General features: G+C 56.1%; 1 protein-coding gene across 3 annotated transcripts; it reads left to right on the top strand.

The window, feature by feature from the left end:
• COLEC11 (collectin subfamily member 11) lies at nucleotides 1-24707 on the top strand. Of its 3 annotated transcripts, none has more exons than XM_057497480.1 (7): nucleotides 1-322; nucleotides 1612-1774; nucleotides 8401-8472; nucleotides 19349-19420; nucleotides 21806-21859; nucleotides 23741-23836; nucleotides 23929-24707. In XM_057497480.1, exons 1-7 carry the CDS (start codon nucleotides 188-190, stop codon nucleotides 24318-24320), a joined length of 984 nt encoding a protein of 327 aa, XP_057353463.1. In that variant the 5' UTR covers nucleotides 1-187; the 3' UTR covers nucleotides 24321-24707. The 3 variants fall into 3 exon arrangements, with proteins under 3 accessions (XP_057353463.1, XP_036737748.2, XP_057353464.1); XM_036881853.2 differs by having other exon boundaries at nucleotides 231-322; nucleotides 1632-1774; nucleotides 23929-24701; XM_057497481.1 differs by lacking the exon at nucleotides 1-322 and adding an exon at nucleotides 751-769 and having other exon boundaries at nucleotides 1632-1774; nucleotides 23929-24701.
• Nucleotides 24708-25178: the final 471 nt, after the last annotated feature.

The following is a 25178-nucleotide window of genomic DNA, read 5'->3' as shown; positions in this document are numbered from 1 at the left end:
TAAGGGGTAAGGGGCCCTGCAGGAGGGCCCCACAGCCGCCCAGAGAGCCCGCATTCCCGCACTGCCCTTTGCTGCTGGACAGGACAGCTGGCGTAATTCAAACAGGAAGCGGCTTGCAGATAAGCTTGCAGAACCCCAGCCTGACGCTGGCCTCAGTGGGGGCCGCCGGCCACTGTAAATAGCAACCATGAGGGCCCCAGTGCAGTGTCCTCTCAGTCCCCTGGCGGTCAGGACACCTCTTTGCCTGGTGTGGCCCTTAGGCTGGGGACGGCGGCTCCGGTTAGCTGGTGGAGCGCTGACCGGAAGGCGAGATTCCAGAGAGGTAGGAATTGGGTGGGGCTGGGAGCTGGGGCTCTTAGATAAGGATTGAGTCTGTCACATCGGGCACCAGAATTCCGGTCGTGATTAGTTCAGGAGCTCCTGGTGGAGAGTTCGTGTAGCCATCTGAGGAGAAAGATTTAGATTATTTGCTGCATGATGGAGGTAAGCCCTTGGGTTTACACAAGTTCAAAGAGGTGAAGCAATTTTTTCATAATTCCCAGACCCAGGATAAAAAGTGCTGTAGAACCAACCAACTATTCCTGAGCAGCCAGGGCAGGCTCTGCTTGGCTTGGTGACCACTTGCGGGTGGGGCTGTGCGGACCACAGCACACTCCACAGCTGGCGCCTGTCTGGGCTCCGTGCTGGGAGCCCAAGGGGCGCAAGGAGCCAGAACTGAGCCGGCGCTCAAGGGCGAACAGGATCATCTCATAGGGGGGCATCAAATTGGGTAAGACAGTGTCATAGGTGGCCCTTCCTGCCTTGACACCTGGTGGTCAGAACTGCTTTTCTGCTAGGCTGAAGTTAGATGGTAGTCCTGATGTTAAAAGAAAAAGTTGGAAAGCCGGGCATGTGCATGCCTGGATTTCCAGTGATGGGATCTATATGCCAAATAGGGAACAGACAGGTGATTTGCATAAAGTTAGGAAAAAATAATAGGGAAAAGACCTTTTCTTTGCAATCTTGGTAGAAAGATAACAACAATGTATGCCATTCGGATGGAATCTGTCGGGGCTGCAGCCCCAGGGGAGGCCCACTGTCACTGTAGAAGCAGGACCTCAAGGTGGCGGTGGGGATGTGCTTGCTAGGGAGACCCCAGCTCCCGGCTGCCCGGGGGATGTGGTCCTCCAGATGTATTTATAGCACTGCAAGATGCTGGGCCCACCCTGGAAGCTCAACGGAAATGTCCAGCTGTAGGGACATTGTCTTCATTACTTCTTTCTTAAAGTGTATTTCTACTAGGAATTCTAAATTGAATTTCCCCTCTGAGGAGCAGGCCTGTTCTCTCCTGGGCTCCTGGAGATGAGGATGTTATTCTTAAGAGGCCTGGGGGCTGTGGCTTCTCCGTTTATGAATCGACATTCCTTCCCTAAGTGGGCAGGGGCCACAACTCTGGGGCGGAAGCTGCTCTTATTTCTGCAGGCAGGGCTGTGGGTCTGGGCCTGGGTGAGGCCTGGGTGGAGGGGACACAGGCACGGGGCGCCCCGAGGGCACGGGAGTGAGGGTGTAGCCCTGCTTCATCCCCCTGGCCCTCACACCGTCACTTACCCTCTGATGTGTGAATTCCATCAGTTCACCCCTTCCTGTGCCAGGAGTCAGGGCCCTGCTGCAGGCATTATGGAGAGGGGCCTGGCACTCCTCAGCCTGGCCTTCCTGTGGCTGCTGCGCCCCACATCTCCTCAGCAGCAAGTGGACGACGCCTGTTCTGTGCAGATTCTCGTCCCCGGCCTCAAAGGTAACCGCGGCTTGGGCCGCCTGGCCTGGCCTCAGGTGGTGGCCGTGGGTGGGGGCCTGGGTGTGGCTGACACAGGGTGGTGCTGGCTCAGGTCCAACCTTGGGCAGATCTGGCACCTCGGTGGGCCTCAGTGTCCCCATCTGTAAAACAAGGGGTGACTGTGCAAAGTGTGCACTCTCTCCGGCCCAGGCATTCTGAAATTCTGCAGCTAGCTGTTTATTCACAGCTCTGCCCTCTCCTCAGGGACCCTGTAAAGCAATGGACGTTTGTTCCAGGCACTGTGCACATCACTGCACGTGACTCAGGATGACTTGATCTCATCTGGTCCGTTTTGCAGATTGATAATTTAACAGTTTGCCAAATTGGGTTGCACAGCTATGAAGCCTGTGCTACACCGGTTCCTGAGAGCTCTTTCTTCTTTTAAACATCAAAACATTTGTGTTCTCTTGTCACTTTGTGACTTACCTCCAGGTAGAGCTGCCCCTGCAGAGCTGGTGGGTGGGCACCAGTGCAGGGAGGGGTGTCTGAGCCCTCAGACTGGCATCTTTCTTTGAGAAAGTGTCTGGTTTCTATGAAGCACAGGCAAGAGATTCCAAAACCTTGTGACCCTAGCAGCTTAATTCTAGGCCCTGTGTGAAATGAACAGGCCCCTTCTTCAGAAATTGTAAAGGATTTCAGAATGGGGATGGGGGAGTTTGGCCCAGTGCTCCTTAGAGCAGGAGTTGGGGCTGCCCTGGGACAGGTCACCTCCCTCGTCCCCAGTGTCCGTCTGGCGCCCCCACCCACTTGGGTTGGTTGGAGAGAGACAACGATGAAAATGGCCACCAGGGGAGAGCTGGCATCTCCAGAGGTCAGACCCTTGGGGGCTTGGGGACAGGAGGCTCCTGCTGAGGGCAGGCAAGGCCTTGGTTCAGTGAGGAGAAGCAGTGGGTGGCCGGTGTGGTGGGGACCATCGTCCCTGCAGGCCCTCTCGGGGGCAGCCACACTAGGACCTGGCACGCACAGACCCTGGGGCGTAGCCCTGCTTGGGAGGGTCTTTCTGAGCTGCTTTCACGGCTGTGGGACCACGAAGAGAGCTGGGGCCTGCGAGCCCTCCGCGTTGTGCCTTTAGTGATCATAAACATGCCAACCCTCTTGTAAAATACTTTAATTATGTTGGAAGAAACTCACACCGTCCAACTTGTGCTGCTCACTCAAAGGTTTGGGTGAAAGAGCCCTCACCTGGCGCTGTGGTTGGGTGTAGGTCTGAAGACGAGGTGGGGGGCAAGAGCAGGGCTCCCCCACTCCCACGTGGCGACTCTGGGTCCTGGGGGCTCCCTTCTGCTCTGGCATCCAGGATCAGGAGCAGGGTCTATGGCCCCCACATGGGAGCAGGGGGCTCTTGGCCTCAGTGCATAGCTGTTGGTGAGAAGCCGTGCTAGATGCTTTTTAGAAGTGTGCATGGGGAACGTGTGCAACCTGCCTGTCCAGCCTGGGCCCTGTGGTGGGTTCTGGGTCTCTGTGTGTGTGGCTTCCTTCCTCGGGGATCCTCAGGGACCCTCAGGGACCCTCAGGGATGCAGGTGGTGGGAAGGACGCGGGCTTGGAGACACAGCAGTGCACTTCACTGCACAAGCTGTGTGGTGTGACCATTCACCTGTCCTCTGCCTCGGTCTCCATTCATCAAATTGGGAGAATGATTCGGCTTCAGGGTTTCATGAGGGTTTGATGGTGGTGATATCCCGGAGCACGTGCTTGAGGCTCAGGAGGTTATATTATTACATTTGGACAGTTGTTTGTTTGACATCACTTGGGGCTTCCTAAGCACACAGCTCCTAACTCTAGAACAAATCTCCTGTAACATGGGAGATGCACCATAGGAGGAGATTTTTAAGAATGGTTTAAATGTGTAACAACTCATTTTGATGGAAAAAGCAGTCTTTCTCTAATGGCTGAAAAGTTGGTTATATAGGTAGGAGAATATGTATATTAACAAAGCCATTGCTTAGAATTTTGAAATAGCATAATTATTCTTATATGTTTTATCAAGTTACTTTAAACAGTGTTGATAAAGCCAGTGATGTGGCCTGAGTAACCCACGCACTGGACATTGTGTCACTACTGGTAGGCCTGTCTGCCCCGCAGGGTGAATGCTTGGCTATCGCCTAACGCCCATTGCTCTTTCATGCTGCGGTGTTTGCACTGATGTGCTTTGCAGGGGCGACTCTGCTCGGGGTGCCTTTGTTCTGCTGTAGAAGCAGGTGTCACGAGGGCATGAGCGTCCATGGCTGCAAATACATCAAAGTATCTCATGCAATGCCTTCCTAGCTGGGTCGAGAATTACCCCAAATGTAATCTAGGCGAAAGCTTTTTGCTGATAGATTTTTATGATATGCAGGGAGGCAAGCACTTAAATACCGACCCCATGTTCTTTATTTCCTTGAGAGGAGGGAGCAGTTTGTTAACAATGATGGAAAATGAGCTAGACAGTTGAAATGTTGGTCTCTCCAGGTAGAGAAGTAACTTGTCACCTGTACTTTATGTAGTAAATCAGTACCAAATGCCTGATAAATAAAAGGACTCGGAAAGAGGCTATCATGCTTCCCAGGCATACCTGTAATTTCTGAGTGGAGAGGTTTACAGAAATAGTGTCCCAGAGTTATTGCCAGCAGGGGCATAGATCTTATGTCCCCTGAGACGAGCAGGCAACGAATGTTTCAATATGAACGTGCTTGCAAAGAGCCTTTGTTCTTCAGAAGCATGTGGAGGGTTTGTCTCCAAGGAGAAGTCAAGGTCACTAGGGGAGGAAGGGCCGGGAGGCAGCCCTGCCTGGACTCTGGGGTCTCCGGTGCTGCCTTCCAGCGTTGGGACGGCAGGGAGAGCGTTTGATGCCGTCAGCCAGCACAGTGTTTTTCAGGACAGTTCATTCCATCCTCACTGGAGATGGGGAATGGGGCTGGAGAGCTGACATAGCTCCGGTGTAAGGGGGCTTCCTGGCAGGTGGACACCCCACTGCAGGAACACCAGGCTGAAGCGGACTTGGTCCCATGTAGTAGGGTCAGTCGCCAGTCCAGCAGGATCCTTGGGGAGAACAGTGTCCAGCCGGGAGCTGTGAAGAAAGCTCACATTAGACCTACTCTTTATAAAGTCTTACTGTTTTTAATGACGTGCTTAGTATTCCTCTTTCCTGCTTTGGTAAGGAGTTTGCGATGTGTGGCACTGTTCAGGGTCTCCCGGTGCCTCCCATGGCTGCCGAGGACAATCGGGCAGATGAGATGCAGGCATGTGGACGCAGGCAGAGATGGCAGGAGTTACCGTGCCGGGCTGCTGGCCTTCCGCTCCTCTCAGCGGAGGGGAAAGTAGGTGAGTGGGGTCAGCAAACTGGCGGCCTGTTTGCTTCAGCCCTACTCCGATAAAGCCTTTGATGCTTAGGAAGGTGCGGTCAAGGCATTGCTTCCTCTGGGCCTGGCTCTTCATCTGTAAAGGGAACATGATCCTGCCTCACGTGGTGGGGTGACCTTAAATTATGGGAACAAGGGAATGCCATGGGTCAACTCTTTAACAGTCACCTTAACCTGCAAACGGGAAGTTAGCAGGTATGCCAGGCACTCATTCTCCATGAGTGTGGCAGCACCCGTGTGGCCGAGGCCTCTCCCAGGTGTGGGTGCTCTGGGAGGCCTGGTGATGCAGGAGCTGTGCGCTCCGTGTCCAGGGAGGGTTCAGTCTGGGGGGAGATGGACGTGGGGGCAGACCGCTGTACGTGGGAGGTGATAGATGCTCGCCTCTGGCCCGGACTCTTCTGGCCCCACCTGGGTGGACCGGGTTGTTCCTCTGTGTAAAGCATGTGTTGGCTTCCCGTGGCCCTTCGGCGTGCGGTCTGAGTGCCCACTTCTCCCAGGTGTCCTGGGCCCACGGGCCGGCCGCGCCCTGTCTCTCCCCACCTCACCTGCAGGGCTCCCTCCCTCGGAGCAGGTTCTCTGTAGGCCTTGCCAGGCCCCCTGTCGTGGCCCAGCAGGTCTCAGTTAATAGCCGCCTCCGCAGAGCACCTCCTGAGGTCCAGTCTGAATTTCGGCTTTTACCTTGAAGTCCTGCCTCCTTTTATTCTTGTGTCCGTGTTGCTAATGAGAATACTTATGTCAATCTGATTCTCACCCACATATGTCTTCAAAAGTTCTTTCTCCTCTTGGGCGTGTGTAGAATTCTCTCTTTATTCCCGTCAGCCTGCGGCGCCGCACTGAGTCTGTCAAGCTGGCTCCCCTCGCTTCTCCCAGGGGGCGCTCTGGGCACCTTCGCCGTCGTCCCCAAGGCTTCGCTTGCTGCTAGGAGATCGCAGCCGCCAAATCTGCACAGCTGCTGTGGCTTCCCTGGTCTGTTCTCGCTTTCTGTAATCCCTGTTAGGTAGGTTTTGGAATTTGTGAGGTTTCTATTCAGCTTTCAACCCAGTAACTTCAAGACCAAAAAGAACTTCGGGGTTTTTTTCTGTTAGTGTTGCGCTGTGCACGCGTTCTTCATGCTAATCTTGTTTCCTGAACTGACCTTTGTCGCTGGCTGTCCTGAGGATCCCCAGCCAGTCCCTTTTCCTTGCAGGTTGTGCTCGCGCCCACGTGCGCCCTCCTGTCTGCCTGGGGCTGCTCGGTGCTGTTCGGAGCCAGGTTCTGGTGGCCCAGGACTGGGACTGTGCCTCTCCGTCATTTCTCTCTCCTGGTGTTGGTGCTTCACAGGTGTCCGCTGACTCTGGGCAGTGAGCTCCTGATCGTTGGTGTTTATTGCTAGACTATCAATCCTTCTCCAAGTATTGCTTTTATAATAATTTTCTTTCTTTTTTTTCAAAAAGAAAAAAATTGAGATTCAAGGGCCACATATGTGCTGAGTGTGTCCACCCACAGGAGTCAGCCCACCTCTGGCAGGTGGCTGTGTGCAGCCGTCCTGGGGGCAGGGGGTGACAGTGACATGCCAGTTCTGTCTTCGGATCTTTATTGGCACTCAATTTGTGTTTCTCTTTGCTGCTGAAGTCTAATTGGAACGACCCCTCCCTTAGGCCAGATTACCAGCTTTCAGAATTTCACTGGGGAATGTGTAATCTCAGTTAAGACCCTCACCAAGTGGAGGTGTGTGTGGAGAATTCAGAGACGAAGGCAGACTTTGCAGACGGCCTGAGCTATGCGAGGTGCGAGGGCCACTGGCCACCCAGCCCCCACGCACGCCCCTGGGGCTGTGCAGCAGTTATGCAGACGAGTCCACCTAAAAATGGCTGTGATACGGAGCACAGTCCCTGTCACTCGAGAAAACAGGTCCGTGGGGGATTCAAGAAAAGCTTCCTGGAGAGTCAGGTGAGAAGGTCTAACCTGGACAGGGGGGTTGATCATCAAGGCTGGCCGGGCAGAGGCAACAGTTTGAGAACAGGCTGGTTCCAGGTGGGCCTTGTGACCAGGATCTTAACAACAGGACCTACTTGTAACTTGGTTTACATATAAATTGAGACCCCTGGTGGTTTTGGATGTCTTTTGAGAAGGGAAATAACATAACGAGATAGGAGATGGTTCTGGCCCAGGTTAGGATGGGGGTGGGGGAGGACCAGGCAGGCCCCGCCTTACAGGGCGTCTCCCCGTTTCCTCGTGTCTCTGTTTCCCGCGCCGGGCAGTTGGAGGGTAGGCTCTGTGGGCCATTCCCTACAAAGCTGTGGAGAAGCAGATGGGCATGAAGCCCCCCGGCTGGCGCAAGCAAGAGCAGGGGTGCAGACGGGAGAGGAAGCCAGGCCGGTGGTTGTCACAGAGCTGGGCAGGTGCTTGAGTTTATCCATGAGGGAGACAGAACACCAGAGAAGACCGCAGGGCTTGGGCTCTGAGGAATCAGGGTGTCATCACAGCCAGGCAAGGCCACAGGAGGGACTCGTTTCTGGGGAAAAGTGCAGGTGGATTTGGGAGGTATCTGGGAGACTCAGCAAACAGCCTGTCTCCCCGCTCAGGTCTGAACAGAATAAGAAATGAAGCAAAGAATAGCAGGCACATGCTGAACCACTGGGGTCGTGATAAAGGCTGGGGAGCAGGTAGCCCCTCAGCCTGGGGGCAGGACACGCTGGCCGATGAGCCCAAGGCAGGGGACCTGCCCCTGGTGCCGGGCTCCGAGCAGCAGTGTGCGCCCTGGGGCCTCCTGCCGAGGGACGGGGCATGACGTGAGCACGCAAGCTCGTTCCCTGGCATGTCGGCTGGATGTGCGGGAGACGCTGTTTGTTTTGATATGGCCACAAGGGCGGTGGGGTAGCAGAGCAGCGGGAGGGAATGAGGGAGCTCTGTGCCCAGAGGGCAGGCGGGGGGCCGCCGAGGGGTGCTTGGGAGGGACCACATTCCCACAGGGAAAGGTGGGGCAGGGAGCAGAGTCCTGAGAACAGACGTGGGGCTGGGTTCCCGGGCGCCCTGCGGACCTGGGCCAAGGGGTGGAGAGTCGGGGAGAAGGAGTGGGTCCCCTGGGAGAAAGGGTGAGACCCCTGGGGGTGGGAGGGGGGAGGAAGGGTGAGAACCCTGGGGGTGGGAGGGCGTGGCCAGGGGCCTGTGGGTGGCACCGACTGGGCGAGAGCCTCCTGTCCCAGCTCAGGCCTCACTAGGGCCCTGAGCTCAGAGTGAGCCCTAACGCATGTGACTTCCTCCACAGGGGACGCGGGCGAGAAGGGAGACAAAGGTGCGCCGGGACGGCCTGGACGAGTGGGCCCCACGGGAGAGAAAGGTATCTGCCGCCCCTCAGCCCCCAGAGCTTGGCAGGCAGGCCCAGCTCCTGCAGGTGCCACTGGGGTGGGGGGGGGTCTGAGGGGGCTCTGGCTCCTGGGAGGGCCTCGGAGGTGGAAGGCCTGGAGAGGGGAGGGCACGGAGAGGGCTCTTTAAACAGTGCTCCCTGGTTGTCAAGAGCCAGGAAGCAGAGTTCTCTGGAGGTGCCCAGGTGGGGTGGCCCTGAACACAGAACTCAGTGCTTGTGCGTCCCTCTGCACCGTTGTCTGCGAAATGGGGCTCATTTGTGAGTGTTACAACTATACATGCAAATGTGAGGGTGTGTAAGCAGCTCGGGGTGGGGGGTGGGGATGGAGGGGCGCGAATGGGGTTGAGGAATGTGAATGGGGATGGAGGGATGCTGGTGGGGATGGAGAGGCATGGGTGGGGATGGAGGAGCCGGAACCGGGATGGAGGAGCCGGAACAGTGGTGGAGGTGTGCAGGCAGTGGAGAGTGTGGACAGGTGGGTGTGCAAGCTTACTCAGTGTATCCCCATTATGTTTAAGGGATCCTCATCATTTGGAATCTGTTTCTACATTAGTGAGATAGTGCAATTCCTGCTGCCTGGAATGTGTGGAGGCTCACAGGAAATAGGTCATAGTGGCCAGGTGGTAAACTGTAGATGTTCAACAAATGGTGTTATCACCAGGATATACTGACTTTTGCTGCTTTAAAATTTGTTAACAGGTCATTAAAAGCTGTCTGTAAAAGTGTTTTGTCAATATTTACACACAATTCTGAGAATCTATACTGAGATTTACGGAGCCAGGCCCCTAAGAATCTCCTGACACTGGAGAGTTGGGTGGTTTCCAGTTTTAAAAAAGTTGTCATAACAATGCAAAGGTCATTGAGTGTCATTAAGCCCGGGCCCACTTCTTCGCCCTCTGGGATGCAATTTGTGCTCATTCTGTCAAGTGCACCGTCACCAAGTCTGAGGCTGCTCCTGCCTGGGAAGCCCCATCACTGTCCAGGCCAGAGCATTTCTGTCTGCTCCCTCTGCTGTCCACCCTTACACCCCAGGCATGAATTTTATTTATATTTTTTCCTTTACTCATAAAAAAAATGATTAGAAATACAAATTAACTATTCTCCTAGTTCAGATTTCAAAACATGCAGAAACTGTGCACAGTGACAGCCCCTTCCTGTGCTCCCTGACAGCCGCTCTCATGCCAGTCCTTCTTTACAGAGAGAGCATAGGAACTGGCAAGAAACGTGTACGCTGTTCCTCTGCTTTTGCACAAGTGGCTGCATGGTCTGTGTGTGTGATTTCACTCTGTTCCCTCAGCGATGTGCCTGGGGCTCGGCCTGTGTGGGGCGGACACGGTTCCTCAGCTCCAGCAGTGGTGTGGTATCCGTGGCACGAGCACCCCACGCTGCAGCCAACTGGTCTCCCGTTACTGCAGCTCAGCGCGTTCCTTGGGTTCTGCTGCAGAGAACGTCCTTGTGTGTGTCACTATTAACATGCACGAGGAGGCACGGAGACAGGCCGCTAGCCCTGTGACTGCCACGTCAAAGTGCACGCGCGTCCTGCAGAAGAGTGGGCCGCACCCGCGGCCTCCCCGGGAGTGCAAAGGGCCCGACCAGAAGCTGCCGGCTCTCTGGCAGCCACAGGCACCTCCATGTGGGTGGGTGCACTTTCTCTTCTACGAATGAAGTAGGTCACTTTTTGATATGTTTAAGTCACTTGTATTATGTTTCTGTCTTTTTGTTGCCTTGGGGTTGTTTCTCTTTTTTAACGAAACCCTTCTGGGTCCTTCATCTCCTGGGTGTGCACCATACTCTTGTACTTGCACTTTCTGTGCCTATCTCTGAATATTTCCTTAGAATAAGTTGCCAGAAGTGGAATTAGGAACTTTAAGAAAGGCTATCGATACGTATATTCTTAGGCCCGGTCCATGTGCTTCCCACCCTAAAGGAATAGTCTTCCCCTGTCTTCATGAAAGTGCAGCCCGTGTTTGCTCAGAACATGCCCGGGTGCGTGAGGCAGGGACGCTGGGCCCGGAGGCCCCTGTGGGAGCGGTGTGGGTGTCAGGACGGAGGCAGCATGGCTCCCTGAGATGACGGCTGAGCCAGAGGCCGGCAGCAGAGGCTCCATGGCCTGCGTGTTCCCACGTCTGTGTGGGCAGTGACGTCGCTGCTCCATCAAGTCTCTTGGTTATAAAGCATTTAAAGTATCTTAGAATTCAAGTACTTATTACTTGTGCTTAATTAGTATGCTTCTTGTAACAGCTGAAAATGCTCTAGATATATTGTGTCATTTATTTTATCATTGAACTAAATAATTCTGAAGTTTACAGTGATAAAGCGAGTTCCGCTATTTTCTTGTGTGGATGATTTCGTGTTTCACAACTAGGAAGTGGTTAGCTCCCCTATTCTAGATGGTCACGAATTCATTTTCATGATGCCCTTTCATCGACGTTTTTCAAAGTAATGGTGTCTGAGCTCATTGTACAAGTGTCACTAGCGCCCGCTTCCTGCTGATGCAGACTCTTGCCCGCTGTCCACGCTGCATCGCCGTCTTCCTCTTGCTCACTCTGGAAAAGGCAGTGCCAGCCCACAGCAACTGTCGATGCTTGTTACACCTTGTAAGTCTCCCGACGGAATGAATGGCGCTGGGCAAGGAAAGAGCCCAGCTCATTGCATTTTCCTATCACTGAACTGCTGGATCAGGCATCTGTTAGGTGCTGAGCACTTGGGAGAAGGCAACCTGGAGCCGCAGAGCCCAGCGGAGGAGACACGTGGACGCATGAGGGTAAACTGAGGCGGAAAGCAGCGGACAATGTGGGGCTAAATTTGGGCTGGATTCAGTAGCTGCCTTGTGTCAGAATTTTCCAACATACAACAGTAACAGCTCCTCATGATAGAAAATCTATATCTAAAAGCAGTGAGATAGCCACTTACTTCCCTTTTGTAAATGTAATTATATTGTTCTATAAGTTGGCATCCTATTTCTTAAATTTAATGTCATATTTTAGTGTCAGCATTTTTCACAGATGCCTGATGTCCATAGGTGACTTACGGTTCCTCCCGAGTGCTGTGTTCTGGAGTGGAGTCACTGGGGGTCAGGGCAGGGGAGCTGGCTGTTCACAGCCCCACCTCAGCAGCCTGGGCTCCACCTGGGCACGCCAGTCCCGGAGTCGCTGCGTGGTCATTGGTTTATTCGGTGTTGGCATCACTGAGGACGGAATGAGCAGCTTTGATTCGGGGCCTTTGCTACTTTGCAGAATATAGAGAGCAAGTCAACCCGAGCAGGGTGATTTGGGTTATTGAGTAGTGGGCATAGTTAACATAGAAATCTAGGAAATCTCCTTTTTAGGTGATCTTTAAGAAGAGGATTGGCCGTGATGTGATACAATGTGTGAGAATAAAACAGAAGCAGGAATAGTCATACTGTTGATTAAAGTAGTTACAGAAAAAGACAGAGAAAGGATAGAAAAGAAATGCACTGAGATAGAAGTGAACATTTCTGGGTCATAGCATTATGGACGTGTAGATGTTCTTTGTTCCTTTCTTTGTTTTTTGGTGTCCCAACAGTGGGCAGGCACCACATCGTGGATGTCAGCATGTCTTTATAAAGGTGGCCGGAGCTGTGGCCAGGCCCCTGGGCAGTGTGGCTTCCCCAGAGGCCCAGGCATTTGTAGCCTCTGCGTGGCTCCCCCAGGCATCTAGGTGCTGACGGCCTGGGCTTGTCCGTCCTCGGTCCTGGAGAGCGGTGGCCGACTGCAGAGTGCTGGACCCGAGTCCCCAGCCGCGAAGTGGGTGTGATGCGCAGGAGAGCCTCTGCTGCCCTGGACTGCTTGGGCAGGACTTCAGCGTTCTCCGCAGCAGGGGTGACAGGCCCTCACCTGGGCGAGCTCCTCACTGCAGCCTCCCTGAACACAGGCTGCGTCCCTGTGGGGCCCGGCTGCAGGTGGGGGTCTCAGGGTGCCGGCACAGAGCAGCCTCCGCTGTGGGGAGCAGCAGGAGAAAGTACACGCAGGCTGACGGGTTGCCTTCTGAAATAACAATGAAAGTCTCGCTGGTGGGTCCCCCAGAAGCCCTGTGCTGTGCTTTGTCCTTGATTGAAGTGAGAATAACTCCCACATTTGCAGCCTACGTAGCTGTGTGGCGATACTACACCACCTGCTGGGATCGGTCAGCTCAGCTTTCCTGGCTTCTTGTCCCCAGACTGCAGCCAGGACAGGATTAGGGGGGCCCCTCCTGGCACAGCTTGGGGGGTGAGAGGCGCTCTGGGCTCTGGAACGTGCGTGTTGCCCTTCACTAAAAATCACAGAGGAAGCTGCTCTCCAAGTGCCCTTCCTGCCCGGCTCTACTGCAGAGGGCTGTGTCGTCGTCATGACAGTAAGACTTAGCTGCCGCCGTGAGCGTGTTCCTGGTGCTTGTCTGGAGGGCAGGTGTGTGCTGCACGTCGCGTTAGTGGGGCCTCGCCCGGCAGGCAGCCTCTGCCAGCAGGGCCTGCACCCTAACGGGGCAGGGTCTCAGGGTGTCCAGGGCATGTTCACCCGTCTCCCACAGCAGGGGAGGGAGATGTGTTTGCTCCGGGCTGGAGGCACAGGAAGGCCTTGGAATCAGGCAGAAGGCAGCAGAGCCCTTGTTCTTATCCTCGCCTCTGAGAACCTCTGGGCTTGTGACCACACTGCTTTCTGCCCAGGCACTATTTTCCAGGACATGTCTGCAAGCTAAAACAAGCCTGGGTGGATGGCCATGGGATTTGAATGTTCTCACTTTTCTCCTCTCTAACATGCCCAAAAGGGAATATTTCTGTTAGACATCAGCCTGCCGTGGAAACAGATCTCAGGTGTGAGGGGTCATGGTGCCAGGCGCGTGTGCTGTGCTGCTCTGGTGGTCTGGGTTCCACCCTGCTTAGCTTATAGCTTTACACCCTCATGCGGAGTAAGGATAAAGGATATGCTGGCGTATGTGCATTTGCAACTGTATGTATGTACAGTACATGTGCATGTGTGTTGGAATATATGTGCATGCATGCGTGGGACGTGTACACATGTCATGTATGCATGTTAGTGTGCGTGAGTATATAGTGTATGTACATCTACACATGTCTGCGTATGCATGTGTATATGCATGCATTTGTGTGTATATCGTGTGTGCACACACGTTTGTGTGTGCCCAGCACCAGCATACAGCGCCTCGTGTGGCCAGAGAGTTCTTCAGTGGGGGGCAGCTGTGCCTGGAGAGGCGGTGGCTGCCCCACTTGGGGTCTCTGGCCCCTCCCCACGGAGGCCTTCCCATGAACACAGCCCAGCTCTTGGAGAGGCAGCCTTTGCTGTGGCTGGAGCTGGGGAGGACCTCTGGTGTGGGGGACTGGGCCCCCTGGCTGCAGCCCCAGGTTAGGGCCCTGGATGGGAGACGGAGTCCTATGTCTGGGTGACACCTGCATTATCATATGCTCATGACCCGAGGCGTGAACCCCACTGTGATGTCCCTGTACAGAGGAGGACACTGAGGCTCAGAGTGGATGGCGTCTTGTCCAAGGTCACGAGGCTGGTGGGGAGTGGGTCTGGTCTGCCTGACTGCTGTGTCTGCGCTTTGTGTCCTGATCTTTTACTTGCTGTGTTACTGCTGGTGGGTCATTTGCCTCTCTGAACTCCAGGGTCTCTTCTGGACAGAGGGGCGTGTACTAGTTTGCAGTGGCTGCCACAGTGCCACCCACCGGGGCCCACACAGCAGACATTTATCATCATGGTTCTGGAGCCCAGAAGGCTGAGATCAAGACACTCTGAGCAGGTGCCCTCAACACTGCCCTCACCACACATATCCTCAGGCTGAACTCACCTGCAGTGGTCTGCAGCCACTGGCCCTGCGGGATGTCTGTCCCCAGAATATGCTCAGGGCTGGGCTCATTTTTCCTGGGCTGCCTTCTCACAGTCGCCTCATGTGGCCATCCCCCTGCCTGCATCCCTGGTGTCTCTTCGTCTGCTTACAAGGATACCAGTCCTATGGGGTCAGAGCCCCACCCGTACCACCTCATTTAACCTTAGTTAGCTCCTTAAGACCCCACCTTCAAATACACCCACTTTGGGGCATAGGAATTTTGGAAACCTGGTAACGGCAGTGACACTGAGGTTGAAGTCAGTATGTGTGACTGTGCTGTCCTGGCATCCACTGTGCCTGGATGTGTCCTAATTTATCCCTGGAAAATGGAAAGTGAGCAGAACCACCCAGGACTGCAGCCCCCACTGATGGCTCTGGTCGGCACTGGTTCCCTCAGGACTGCACATGGACGTTCAGAGAGGGCTGCCTGCGGGGCCTGGACAGGTCCCGCTCCAGGGTTAGCCCATCAGAGCCCCCTGAGGAACACGTTAAACGTGGAGTCTGGGGCTTGCGGTGGGGTGGGTTGTCTCACCTAGCATCCCATTTTCTGCATTTGTGCCTGTTTCTCAGAACCCCTGGGGTGGGTCCCACATCTCTCAAAGGACAGGAGCCAGGTGGGTACCCACTGGGAATAGGCTCTGTGCATCAGCGACAGCCTTGAACCAGAGTTGATGTTTGGCCGTGCGGCTCAGAGACGCACTGAAAGCCGAGCCCTCTGCAGTGGCCCCCAGGTCCTGCCTCACAGCAGCCGGTGTGGTCAGACGCGTGCGTCCTTCGCCGATGAAGTGAGTCACTGACTGCTTGTCCTGTTAAGGTGGGTGACTCCACGCGGGGAAAACCCTTTACCCGTTATGTTTCTGGTCATGTCCCTGCAGGGCCCCGCTCTGAGTCCCTAAGGCCCTCTTCTGTCTGCTTGCGGCCGGGACCTGTCTGGGTGGAGAAGGGGTCGTCTTGGTTGGAGCTCCTCACTGTAGGGGACTCAGGGAGTAGTTGCCCCCCACACTGCCAGGCAGCTCCCTAGCTCCCTTCCTACCTGTCCCAGGTGGGCTCCTCTTAGGAGACGGCAGACTGTGCAGGTGAGTGATGGCCACGCTCTGCCCAGACAGTGCCCCCAGCCTTCACCATAATGTTACGGCTTTTGCGTGAGAAGGTGCACTCCCTGGGCGGAGATGTCATGTTCCAGACCCTGGCAGTCCTGTCCCTCTCCAGGGGGATTCCGTGGGGTCCTGGGATGGGAAGGACCCTGCGGCTCACTACCGCAGGTGCGGATGCCTAGGTGTCTCTGGGCCTCTGTGTGCCCATCTGAATGAAGATGGGGTGCAGTTGGATGGTCTCTGAGCTCCCTCCTCTTCTGGGCACTGTCTGCTTTGGAGTGGCTTGTGGGGCTCGGCTTTAATCTAACTTAGCAGGTCTGAACTTCCCCGTGAGCGTGAGATACAGACTGTCACAGCCGACCGTGGCTGATCCCCGGCAAACAGTGTAGGAACCAACCATCGTGACATTTAGGGAGCCATGAGAATACGAGGAGCATGAACACTGAACTTGTCCTGACAAATCCTGGGGCTCAGGTTCACTTCCAGGGCTCACGTCCACTCTGGGACCTCAGGGTGGGGCGCGCTGGAGGGTTAGGGAACAGTTAGCCTTTTGAAAAAGGCTTATGGAAGAAGGTTGTCCCCTGCAGCGGGCAGACCGGCCTGGGAACAGCAATAACAGTACAGAATTCCAGGGAACACTGGTTTTTCCGCAGGACGCTCTGCAAGAGGCTGAGCAGAAATACCGTGGTCACGTTTTTGATTTTGACCTTGTGAATAGACACGAGGGTGGGGAGGCAGGAGGTGTCTCGTGGGCTCAGGCTGCCCAACACCAGCGTGGGCTTGAGCAGCCGCAGGCAGGGGCCCTGGGCTCAGGGCGCATTCTGGTCGGGCTCCGTGAGGACCCGCTCCTGGCTCACAGCTGGTGTCTCGTCGCTGTGCGCTCACGTGGGGAGGGCCCGGGGAGCTCGTGGGTCCCCTAAACCTGGACCCCAATCCCACTATGGGGGCTCCTCCCTCGCGACCTAAGCACCTTCCCCACCTCCAAATGCTGTCACGTGGCACTTGAGGCTTCAGCATAGGAACTTGGGAGCCTGAGTGAGCGGTGTGTGCAGACCGGGTGGAGCTGGGCAGGGAGAGGCGGGGCCGGGGAGGCCTTTTAGTCACATGAGAGGCAGATTCAGAGATAAATTTAATTTAAATATGGGGGGCTGTCTCGGGGAAGGTGAATCAGAGTAGTTCTACGTCCCTGCCCGTCACCGGAGTGTGGGGTGCGGGGCAGCCCCGGCTCTCAGGCGCCTTCCCGTCCGCGAAGGACAGCTTTCTGTCCAGTGGGTCTCCGCGGCTGAGCTGGGAGGCGGTGGCCGCCAGGCGGTGTGCTGCGGGCCTCGACCCTGCTCAGAAATGCTCAGAGCCCGGAGGCCTGATGCCCTGGGAAGAAGCCCTGTTCCTCCTCTTGCGGGGAAGTGCCCGCGGGCCCCGAGAGGGGAGCTCAGCGTCTCCTGCCAGGGCATCTGGGTGTGCGTCACTGCAAGCCCAGGTCAGCCGCCATCTCTGGCTCCTGGTGCAGGATAACCAATGGGGTGCGTGCCCTGATGGACCGATTGGGTGGCAGATTGACCGACTGAAGACTTCTCATTACCTTGCCCTCTCGCTGCGGTGACCTGTCACTATTAGAGAATTAATCTGGTTGAAATAGTGTCAGGACTCCAAATAGCAAGAACATACTCCATGGACCCTGCTGGCAGGAAGGGCTGGTCTAGTGGTTGTACCAGGGCCTGGACGTCCCTGGGGCTGTGGAGGGGGCAGCCCTCCGTGGCTCAGGGACGTGCGGCCTGGTCAGTGTGGGCAGGCAGCCTCGGCTGCTGGGGATGGGGACAGGGGAGCTCAAGCAGAGGGGAAGCTGGTGCTGTGTGGGAGCCCCGTGCTCCCCAAGCTTAGGCTTCAAGGACTGGCTTACACCTAGCCCCCGATTCCTTGGCCTCTGCTGTGGCCTGTCCCACCCCACTGAGGCCTGTGTCCCCGGATCCCCACGACCATGTTGGAGGGATCTGTCCCCTCCTATTACAGCTTCTCTGTGACCCACCCCTCACTGAACACTCTAGGCACCAACGCATTGAGCTCTCTGTACCCCCACCAAATGCCCCAGCATCTTACCACCCCTCACACCCCTGGTCTCTTCCCATGACCGTCTCGGTCCTGCAGGGTTCCACCAGGGCCTGTCCTACCTCCTGGGCACCTTCTTGCTGGGGGCAGGACCCAGGCCTGTGTTCTCAGTCACCCGCAACACACGGTGACCCCGATATAGATCCTGGTCCCAGACCCAGTCTCCCCAGGTTGTCCTCGCACGTTCAGGGTGCTGTGACTTTGTGTCACCTGGGGACTGGCCATCTCCGGCTCCTCTCTTGCTGCCCACCACCAGCTCCTCTCCTGCTCCCCAGGTTGTCCTCGCACGTCCAGGGTGTGTCGCCTGGGGACTGACCATCTCCGGCTCCTCTCCTGCTGCCCATCTCCGGCTCCTCTCCTGCTCCCCAGGTTGTCCTCGCACGTCCAGGGTGCTGTGACTTTGTGTCACCTGGGGACTGGCCATCTCCGCCTCCTCTCCTGCTGCCCACCACCCACCTGCAATGCCCAGACCAGAGGCATATGTTCTTTTTGCTCTCAGCCTCACAGTGGCCATCCCGGGGCTGGCCTCCACCAGGGCATCTCTCTGTGTCCCCCTGGCCGCGGCCTCACTGCACCATCCAGCTCTGCCTGCCCTTGCTGACCGCCGTCCTTGCCCCTCTCTACATGTGTGACCACATGGGTCCCACCTCGCCCTCCTTCCTGTCTCCCCGCTGCGGTTTCTGCATCTTGCTCCTGGGCACCACCCCCATGCCCTTGCTGGGCTTCCTCAGAGCCCATGGCTTCCCGTCTCAGTGCTTTTACCTGTGTGTAACCGTATGGGTTGTTCCTGATTCCCCAGCTGGCCCTAAGCCCCGTCACTGTCCCAGCACTGGGCACAGTGTGCAGCCCGCAGCATCTGTGGCCTCCGTCACAGCTGGGCGAGCCTGGCCACGCTGTCCTGGAGTCCTCTTCCTGCCGTGGCACAGGAAAGGATGCTGGTCTCAGATCAGCAGGCCACAGCTTTGTCCTGCTGCAGCCGCAGTCTGGGTACTCAGTCTGGTACACAAGCCCCTCCAAGCCCCGTCTAGGGAACCACTTCCACAGCCAGGTGGGGGGCGGAGGGGCACGCATGCACCTGAAAGTAAATCTTTGTCTTTATGTGGGTGTAAGCCACGCCACCTCAGGGGACTCCCTTTGAGTTGCATTCATCCCGAGCCTCCTCTGCCCTGCGGTCTCTCTCTATCCTGAGTGCAGGGAGTGTCACAGAGCTGGGGGCTCCTGCTGGGAAGCTGTCTGCTGGGGCAGGTTGCTGTTGCTGCGGGACGCAGCCTCATCTGGGCGCAGGAGAAGCCCTCCTGCTGGCCCTCCTGGAGGCTGCTCCCCAGCCTCCTTTTCCTCCTGCCCTAGAGAGATCTCATGCTAGGTGGGAGAGGAGCTTTGCCCTCTGATGTGTACCTGGGGCCCAGGTGACCCAGTTCCTGGGCACTGGCAGACAGGTGGCTTCCTGGCTGGGTTTGGGGCAGGAAGAAGGCTGGGAGGCACCATCCTGCCGAGGGGAAGACAGCCTCCCTGTGGCTCCTGATCAGAGTGGGCGGTGGGGCTGGGCTCAGGGGTGCACTGTTTGGCTGCCTCCGTTCTGTAGGGTATGTGAATGTTGGGGGATATGTGTCTTTCTCTGGAAAATATGCCAGTGGGGAGTCTATGAAGAATCTTCCAGGGTCAGTCACACACGTGACCTTGGAGAGATGAAGATATGCGCTGTGACCACTCCCTCCGGGCTCCTTGTGCATGTGTGCCTGTGTGCGATGTTGGACAGGTGGATCAGGTTACCTGTGCAGCGACCAACTTTGATCTCTTGTTTTCCACAGGAGACATGGGTGACAAAGGACAGAAAGGCAGTGTGGGTCGCCATGGAAAAATTGGTCCCATTGGTTCTAAAGGTATTTGCGACACACCCCTTGCCTCACACCCCCAGACTCGCAGCACCTGGCACTGAGAATAACTGTAGATGGGACAGTCTTGCTGGCAGTCATGTTCATTGCTGGGTTCCTCCTGCATGATAAATTCTGTCCCAGTGTTTGCATTTGGGGAGTGGCTTTGTGCCAGTAGGTGGGGCACATGCCCTCTGTTCCCTGGGATGGAGAACCAGGAGCTGGTGTGCTTGGGCCAAACTCTGCCTCTCAGGGGCCGTATCCAGAACCAGTTTAATGGAGCACGGGCAGCCCACTCGTGCAGAGGGCGCTGCTCCAGAAGCACTGTCCACCTCCAGCTTCGTGTCTGCCTCTGAGACTGCAGGGCAGCTCTGGGTGAGGAGGGGGCGTGGGAGGGCAGGGGCAGGTGTGAGAGAGCACTCTGGTGGCAAAACGTGCTGGGGGCGCGCAGCTCAGGACGCGGAGGCCCAGGACAGGTAAGAGACGGCTCAGAGCCACACAGCTCTTCCCTTTTGCCACCACCCGGCAACAGATGCTCTGAGCTGGCTGAACCCTGCAGGGCACAGCGGGGTGAAGGCGGCAAGGAGCCCCTGCCCCTGAGCTCTCAGTGGGGTCCCACGGAGGTGTCCCTGTGGTCCAGGTGTGGGCCTGGGGATGAGGCACCACAGGCAGGGAAGTGGGGCCAGCTGGGGCTGCCCGATGCTGGTGCCCAGTTCTTCTGCCTTGCTGACCTGCTTCAGGGTTTGAGCTCTGTTGGCGGCCTCGGACCTCCCCCACTCCCCCCGCCCCCCAAGCCCAGCCTGGCCCTGGCAGGAAGGGTCCACAGCAGCAGGGTGAGGGAGAGTGTGGCCTGCCCTGCTGAGCTCTCTGCTGCTGGCAAACCTGTGGAAGGCCTGCCCTGTGGATGGGGATGGCTGACTTGTGCGCGCACACAGATGTGCGTGCTGTGCAGAGGGCTGAGGGTGTGAGGAAGTGTAGCGTCACACGTGTGGTAAGATCTCTGATGTAGAGTTTGCCGTCTAACTCTATGAGCCTCACCACCATTTCCAGACATTTGCAAAGAGAAACCTGTACCCATGAAGCACGGTCTCCTCATGCCCCCAGCCCCATTCACCTCTCCTCTGCTTTCTGTCTCTGTGACTTTGCCTATTCTAGGTATTTTGCACAAATGCAACATACCAGAGTTGTCATTTTGTGCCTGTCTGATTTCACCTGGTATAGTGTTTTCAGAATTTCTCTGTGTTGCAGCCTATGTCAGAATTTCCTTCCATTTTAAGGCTAAGGCACGGATATACCATGCATCACTTATCCACACACCTGCTGGTGGACCTGTGGGTTGTTTCCACTCCTGAGCTTTTGTTGAGAGTGTGCCTGCTGGTGTTGGTGTACAAGTAGGGTGTGTGTGCCCCTGATGCACAGCATGTCTGGATCAGGGTCGATGCCTTGCCAAGGGGTAGCTTGCCAAGCTCCTCACGAGGTGCAGCTCAGTCTGCTCCATCTCTGCGATGCCACCCCAGCTCCTTGGCAGGCTGGTCTTTCAGTTACTTTCAAGTCTCCGATGTGGATAAAAAGAGCAGAGAGGGATCATTTGGATGGAGAAGGCCACGATCCCTCCCTCCCTCTGCAGGTGGAAGGGGAGCTACAGAAGGACGGCCGCAGCCCCTTCACTGCCCCTGCCGGCTGACGCTAGGTCTCCCTGGGAGAAGAAAGACAGTTTTTCAGGAATGTTCATGTGACTTTTGTATTGTCTTTGTCTAATCTTTGAGTAGCTGGAAAGCTTTGTTGCCATGATTCTGTTCAGCCCCCTTGTTTTAGAAGTCAGGGGAAATGGAGGCAGCCTGGCCCAGTGGTGTGTCCTGCTTACTGGAGGCCGGTCTGAGGCTGTCTGGGGCTCAGGCCTCCTGGTGGCCGTGCCCTCCTCTGACCCCACACTGCCTCTCAGATCTCAGCATGGGTTTATAAGTGCTCCTTGCTGTATTTGGGTTAGATAATCTCTGGGTCTGCCTGGTGCTAACACAGCACATTCCATCTGGATTTTCCTGCTGTGATGAAGGACATGGAGGGAACCGGTATAAAATGTCATTGTTACAGACTTCAGGGTTCATGACATGATATTTACAAAGTATTCTGTGAAACCTCTGGGATTTTCCAGAATTGATTTAAAGACTGATCATCTGATAATCTCTAAAATCCCATGGTAGGTATATGTTCCATATCATGTAAACAGAGCATGAAGAACTAATTATCTATAGGCCATAGCTCCCTGTAGATCACAGCAAAAAGAGGGTCTGGGAAAAGTCACAGAAGAAGTAACACTGTTAACGTGATGGCTGTGAGCTCATGAAACATGTCCCGCCTCTGCTTGGTGACTTTGACCTTGCTCTCCTTTTCCAGGTGAAAAAGGAGATTCTGGTGATGTAGGGCCCCCTGGCCCTAATGGAGAACCAGGTATGGCATAAAAGTTCCAAGAATTTAAAAAAGATGTATTGAGAATTGCACTTTTTTCCAGTTTTATTGAGAAATAATTGACATACATCATTGTATAGTTTAAGGTGCACAACGTGATGCTTTGATTTATATTTTTTGTGAAATGGCTACCATGTAAGTTCAGCTAACATCCATCACCTCACAGAGATACAATAAAAAGAAAAGAAAGAAGAAAAATGGAAGAAAAATTTATCCTTGTGATGAGAAGTCTTGGGATTTACTCTTAACAGCTTTCCTGTATGTCATGAAGCAGAGTTAACTATCGTCCTCATGCTGGGCACTGCAGCCCTATTATTTACTTATCTTATAACTGGAAGTTTGTACCTTTTGACCCCCTTCCTCCAGCAGCCCCCCCTCCCCTTCACCACCCCTGTGTCTGGGAACCACAAATCTGGCCTCTCTTTGTTTTTAGATTCCATGTATAAGTGGGATCACACAGTATTTGTCTCTCTGTCTGACTTATGTCACTTAGCATAGTGCCCTCAAAGTCCATTCATGTGTCACAAGTGGTAGCATTTCCTCATTTTTTTCAGGTGGAATAATATTCCACTGTATATGTATCCTTCTATTTCTTTATCAGTTTATGCATCACCAGACACTTAGGTTGATCGGCTAGTTTTTGTCTCTACAACACTTCTTGAAGTGATTACATTTTTACTAGGTTTATAATATGCCTAAAAGTGTTAGTTGAAGAAGAGGAAAGTGGGAGGCCTCACTCTTCCTGGCTTGAAACTGCACTATAAAGCTATAGTCACCAAAATGGTATGGTAGTGGCATAAAAACAGACACACAGACAGGGAGGAGAATCGAGAGCCAGAAATAAACACACAGCCAGTGGGGCCGAGAGCTCTCAGTGGAGAACAGCCGTCAGTGGGTGGTGCTGGGGTAACTGAGTCTTCACATGTGCAAGAATGACACTGGACGTGTCTCACACCACTCACAGAAATTAACTCAGAATAGATGGAAGGCCTACATGTAAGACCAGGAGTCATGACACTCCTAGGAGAGAACAGGAGTAAACCCCCGACGGCCTCGGTAGTGGGTTTTCGGATATGCTGCCCACACCACAAGCAACGACGCAGGAAATAACGTGGGTCCGCGTCAGACTGGGAGGCCTCTGCACCCCACAAAGCGGGAGGAACCTGCTGAGTGGGAAAAGGAATAGTTACACTATCTGAAAAGGGGCTCATAGCTAACATATAAAGAACTCACACAGCTCAACACCAAAAAAACCCAAATAAGCCGATCAAAAAACGGGCAGAAGCCCTGAACAGATGCTTCTCCAAAGGAGACGTACAGCTGGCGAACAGGCCTGTGAAAAGATGCCCCACATCGCTAACCAGGGAAACGCAAATCAAACCACTGGGAGGTAGAAAGGCGCATGTGAAAAAAAAGGCACCTGCTGGCTGGGCTGTGAGGAACAGGGGCTCCGTGCTGTTGGTGGGGAGGGGAGTCGGGGCGGCCGCTGGGGCAGCAGCACGGAGGCGCCGCCAGACCTTAGAGGCAGAGCTGCCGTGAGGCCGGCCTTCCCGCTTCTGCGAACGTATTTGAAGAAAAGGAGGCACCAGCTGGCAAAGACTCCTGCACCCCGTGTTCATGGCCGTATCACGTACACTAGCCAAAGACGTGCGGGAAAACCGCGCTTTCGAAAAAGTGTAAGTCGTGACATAAACCGTGAAGGTCGTGAAATAAAACCAGTGTGAGGGGCTGCGGACCCGGCGCAGCGCCTCACAGCAGGGAGACCAGCGCCCCCGCAGCAGGGCGGCCTCTCCTCGGGCGGGCGGGGGGCCCGCCTCTGCCGCCGCGCCCCGGGCTCGGAGTCCCGCCGCCCTGTCTCCGCAGGCCTCCCGTGTGAGTGCGGCCAGCTGAGGAAGGCCATCGGGGAGATGGACAACCAGGTCAGCCAGCTGACGGCCGAGCTCAAGTTCATCAAGCACGGTAGGCCCTCGGCGGGCGGGGCTGCGGGCGGGGCTGCGGGCGGGGCTGCGGGCGCTCACCTCCCCCACCCCCCGGCGCCGCCGCCCCTGCAGCTGTGGCCGGCGTGCGGGAGTCGGAGAGCAAGATGTACCTGCTGGTGAAGGAGGAGAAGCGCTACGCGGACGCGCAGCTGGCCTGCCAGCGCCGGGGGGGCGCGCTCGGCATGCCCAAGGACGAGGCCGCCAACGGGCTCATGGCCGCCTACGTCGCGCAGGCCGGCCTGGCGCGCGTCTTCATCGGCATCGATGACCTGGAGCGGGAGGGCACGTTCGTCTACTCGGACCGCTCGCCCATGCAGACCTTCAGCAAGTGGAGCAGCGGGGAGCCCAACAACGCGTACGACGAGGAGGACTGCGTGGAGATGGTGGCCTCGGGCGGCTGGAACGACGTGGCCTGCCACGTCACCATGCACTTCGTGTGCGAGTTCGACAAGGAGCACGTGTGAGCCGCGCGCGCGCCGCCGCCGCGCCCTCCCCGGGGGCCGCCGCCCGCGCAGCGCGGACCCACGGGGCGGCGTCCGGGCCCAGGGCGACTCCCGCCCGCGGAAGGGCAGCGCCCGTGCTGTGCGCTGGCCGGGGTGCCCCGGCTGCCATTACTCAGTTTCCTCGCCTCTGCGCAGACTGTGAAATAAACCGCTTACGTATTCCAGCCGTTAGGTGCACCGTAGTGGGGTCTCCAATCACCACCTTCCTTTTAAGTTCTAGATGGAAAAGAACGCATTGACTTTGACCCATGTTTCTGTAAATTGTATTAAAATATCCTTTCCTTTTTGCTATTATCCACGTAGGAACAACCTTGCTTGGCTGCAGATGCCAATTGCAGGAAAAAGAAATAAATCCTCCCGATGTGACACCGGCCGTGTGCGTCTTTTTGTCCCCCGGTTCCCTCGGTGCGGCGGCGGTTACCTGCTGCGGCGGAACCTGCCGCCCCACTTCGGGGCCGCTGCCGAAACCCGGTGACCGGGACCCCGCGGGTTGGCGGCCCCAGCGCGGCGGCTCACAGCACCACGGGGCTGCCTCGGAGCAGCAGGGCCCGCGGAGCCCCAGCGGGAGCGGCAGCCGCGCCTCCACCCTGGCCCGGGGAGCTCGCAGCACTGCGCCACCGGCCCACTTCTGTCCTTCGGGCGTCGGAAGCCGGGGAAGCGCAAACGCCGTCAGGCCCGGGAAGCGGAGCACGCAGGCGCCGAGGAACCCCGCTGGCGGGAGGGCTGCAGGGCGCCAGCTCGCCGGGGGCCGCTTGCGTTTCCCGTGTCTTCAGAGGGAGGCCTTGGCTACCCGTCGCCCTGGACGATGTCTTTAGGGAT

The sequence above is a fragment of the Manis pentadactyla genome, chromosome 2, assembly GCF_030020395.1.
Source record: "Manis pentadactyla isolate mManPen7 chromosome 2, mManPen7.hap1, whole genome shotgun sequence".
Classification (NCBI taxonomy): Eukaryota; Metazoa; Chordata; class Mammalia; order Pholidota; family Manidae; genus Manis; species Manis pentadactyla.
Note: the sequence above shows the minus strand (reverse complement) of the source record. Positions and strands in the feature narration are given on the sequence as shown.

Coding starts and splice junctions, on each gene's coding strand:
- COLEC11 (XM_057497480.1), top strand. CDS start 188: ATGAGGGCCCCAGTGCAGTGTCCTCTCAGTCCCCTGGCGGTCAGGACA. Junction 21,860..23,740: donor TGGCCCTAATGGAGAACCAG/GTATGGCATAAA, acceptor CTGTCTCCGCAG/GCCTCCCGTGTGAGTGCGGC. Junction 23,837..23,928: donor GCTCAAGTTCATCAAGCACG/GTAGGCCCTCGG, acceptor CCGCCCCTGCAG/CTGTGGCCGGCGTGCGGGAG.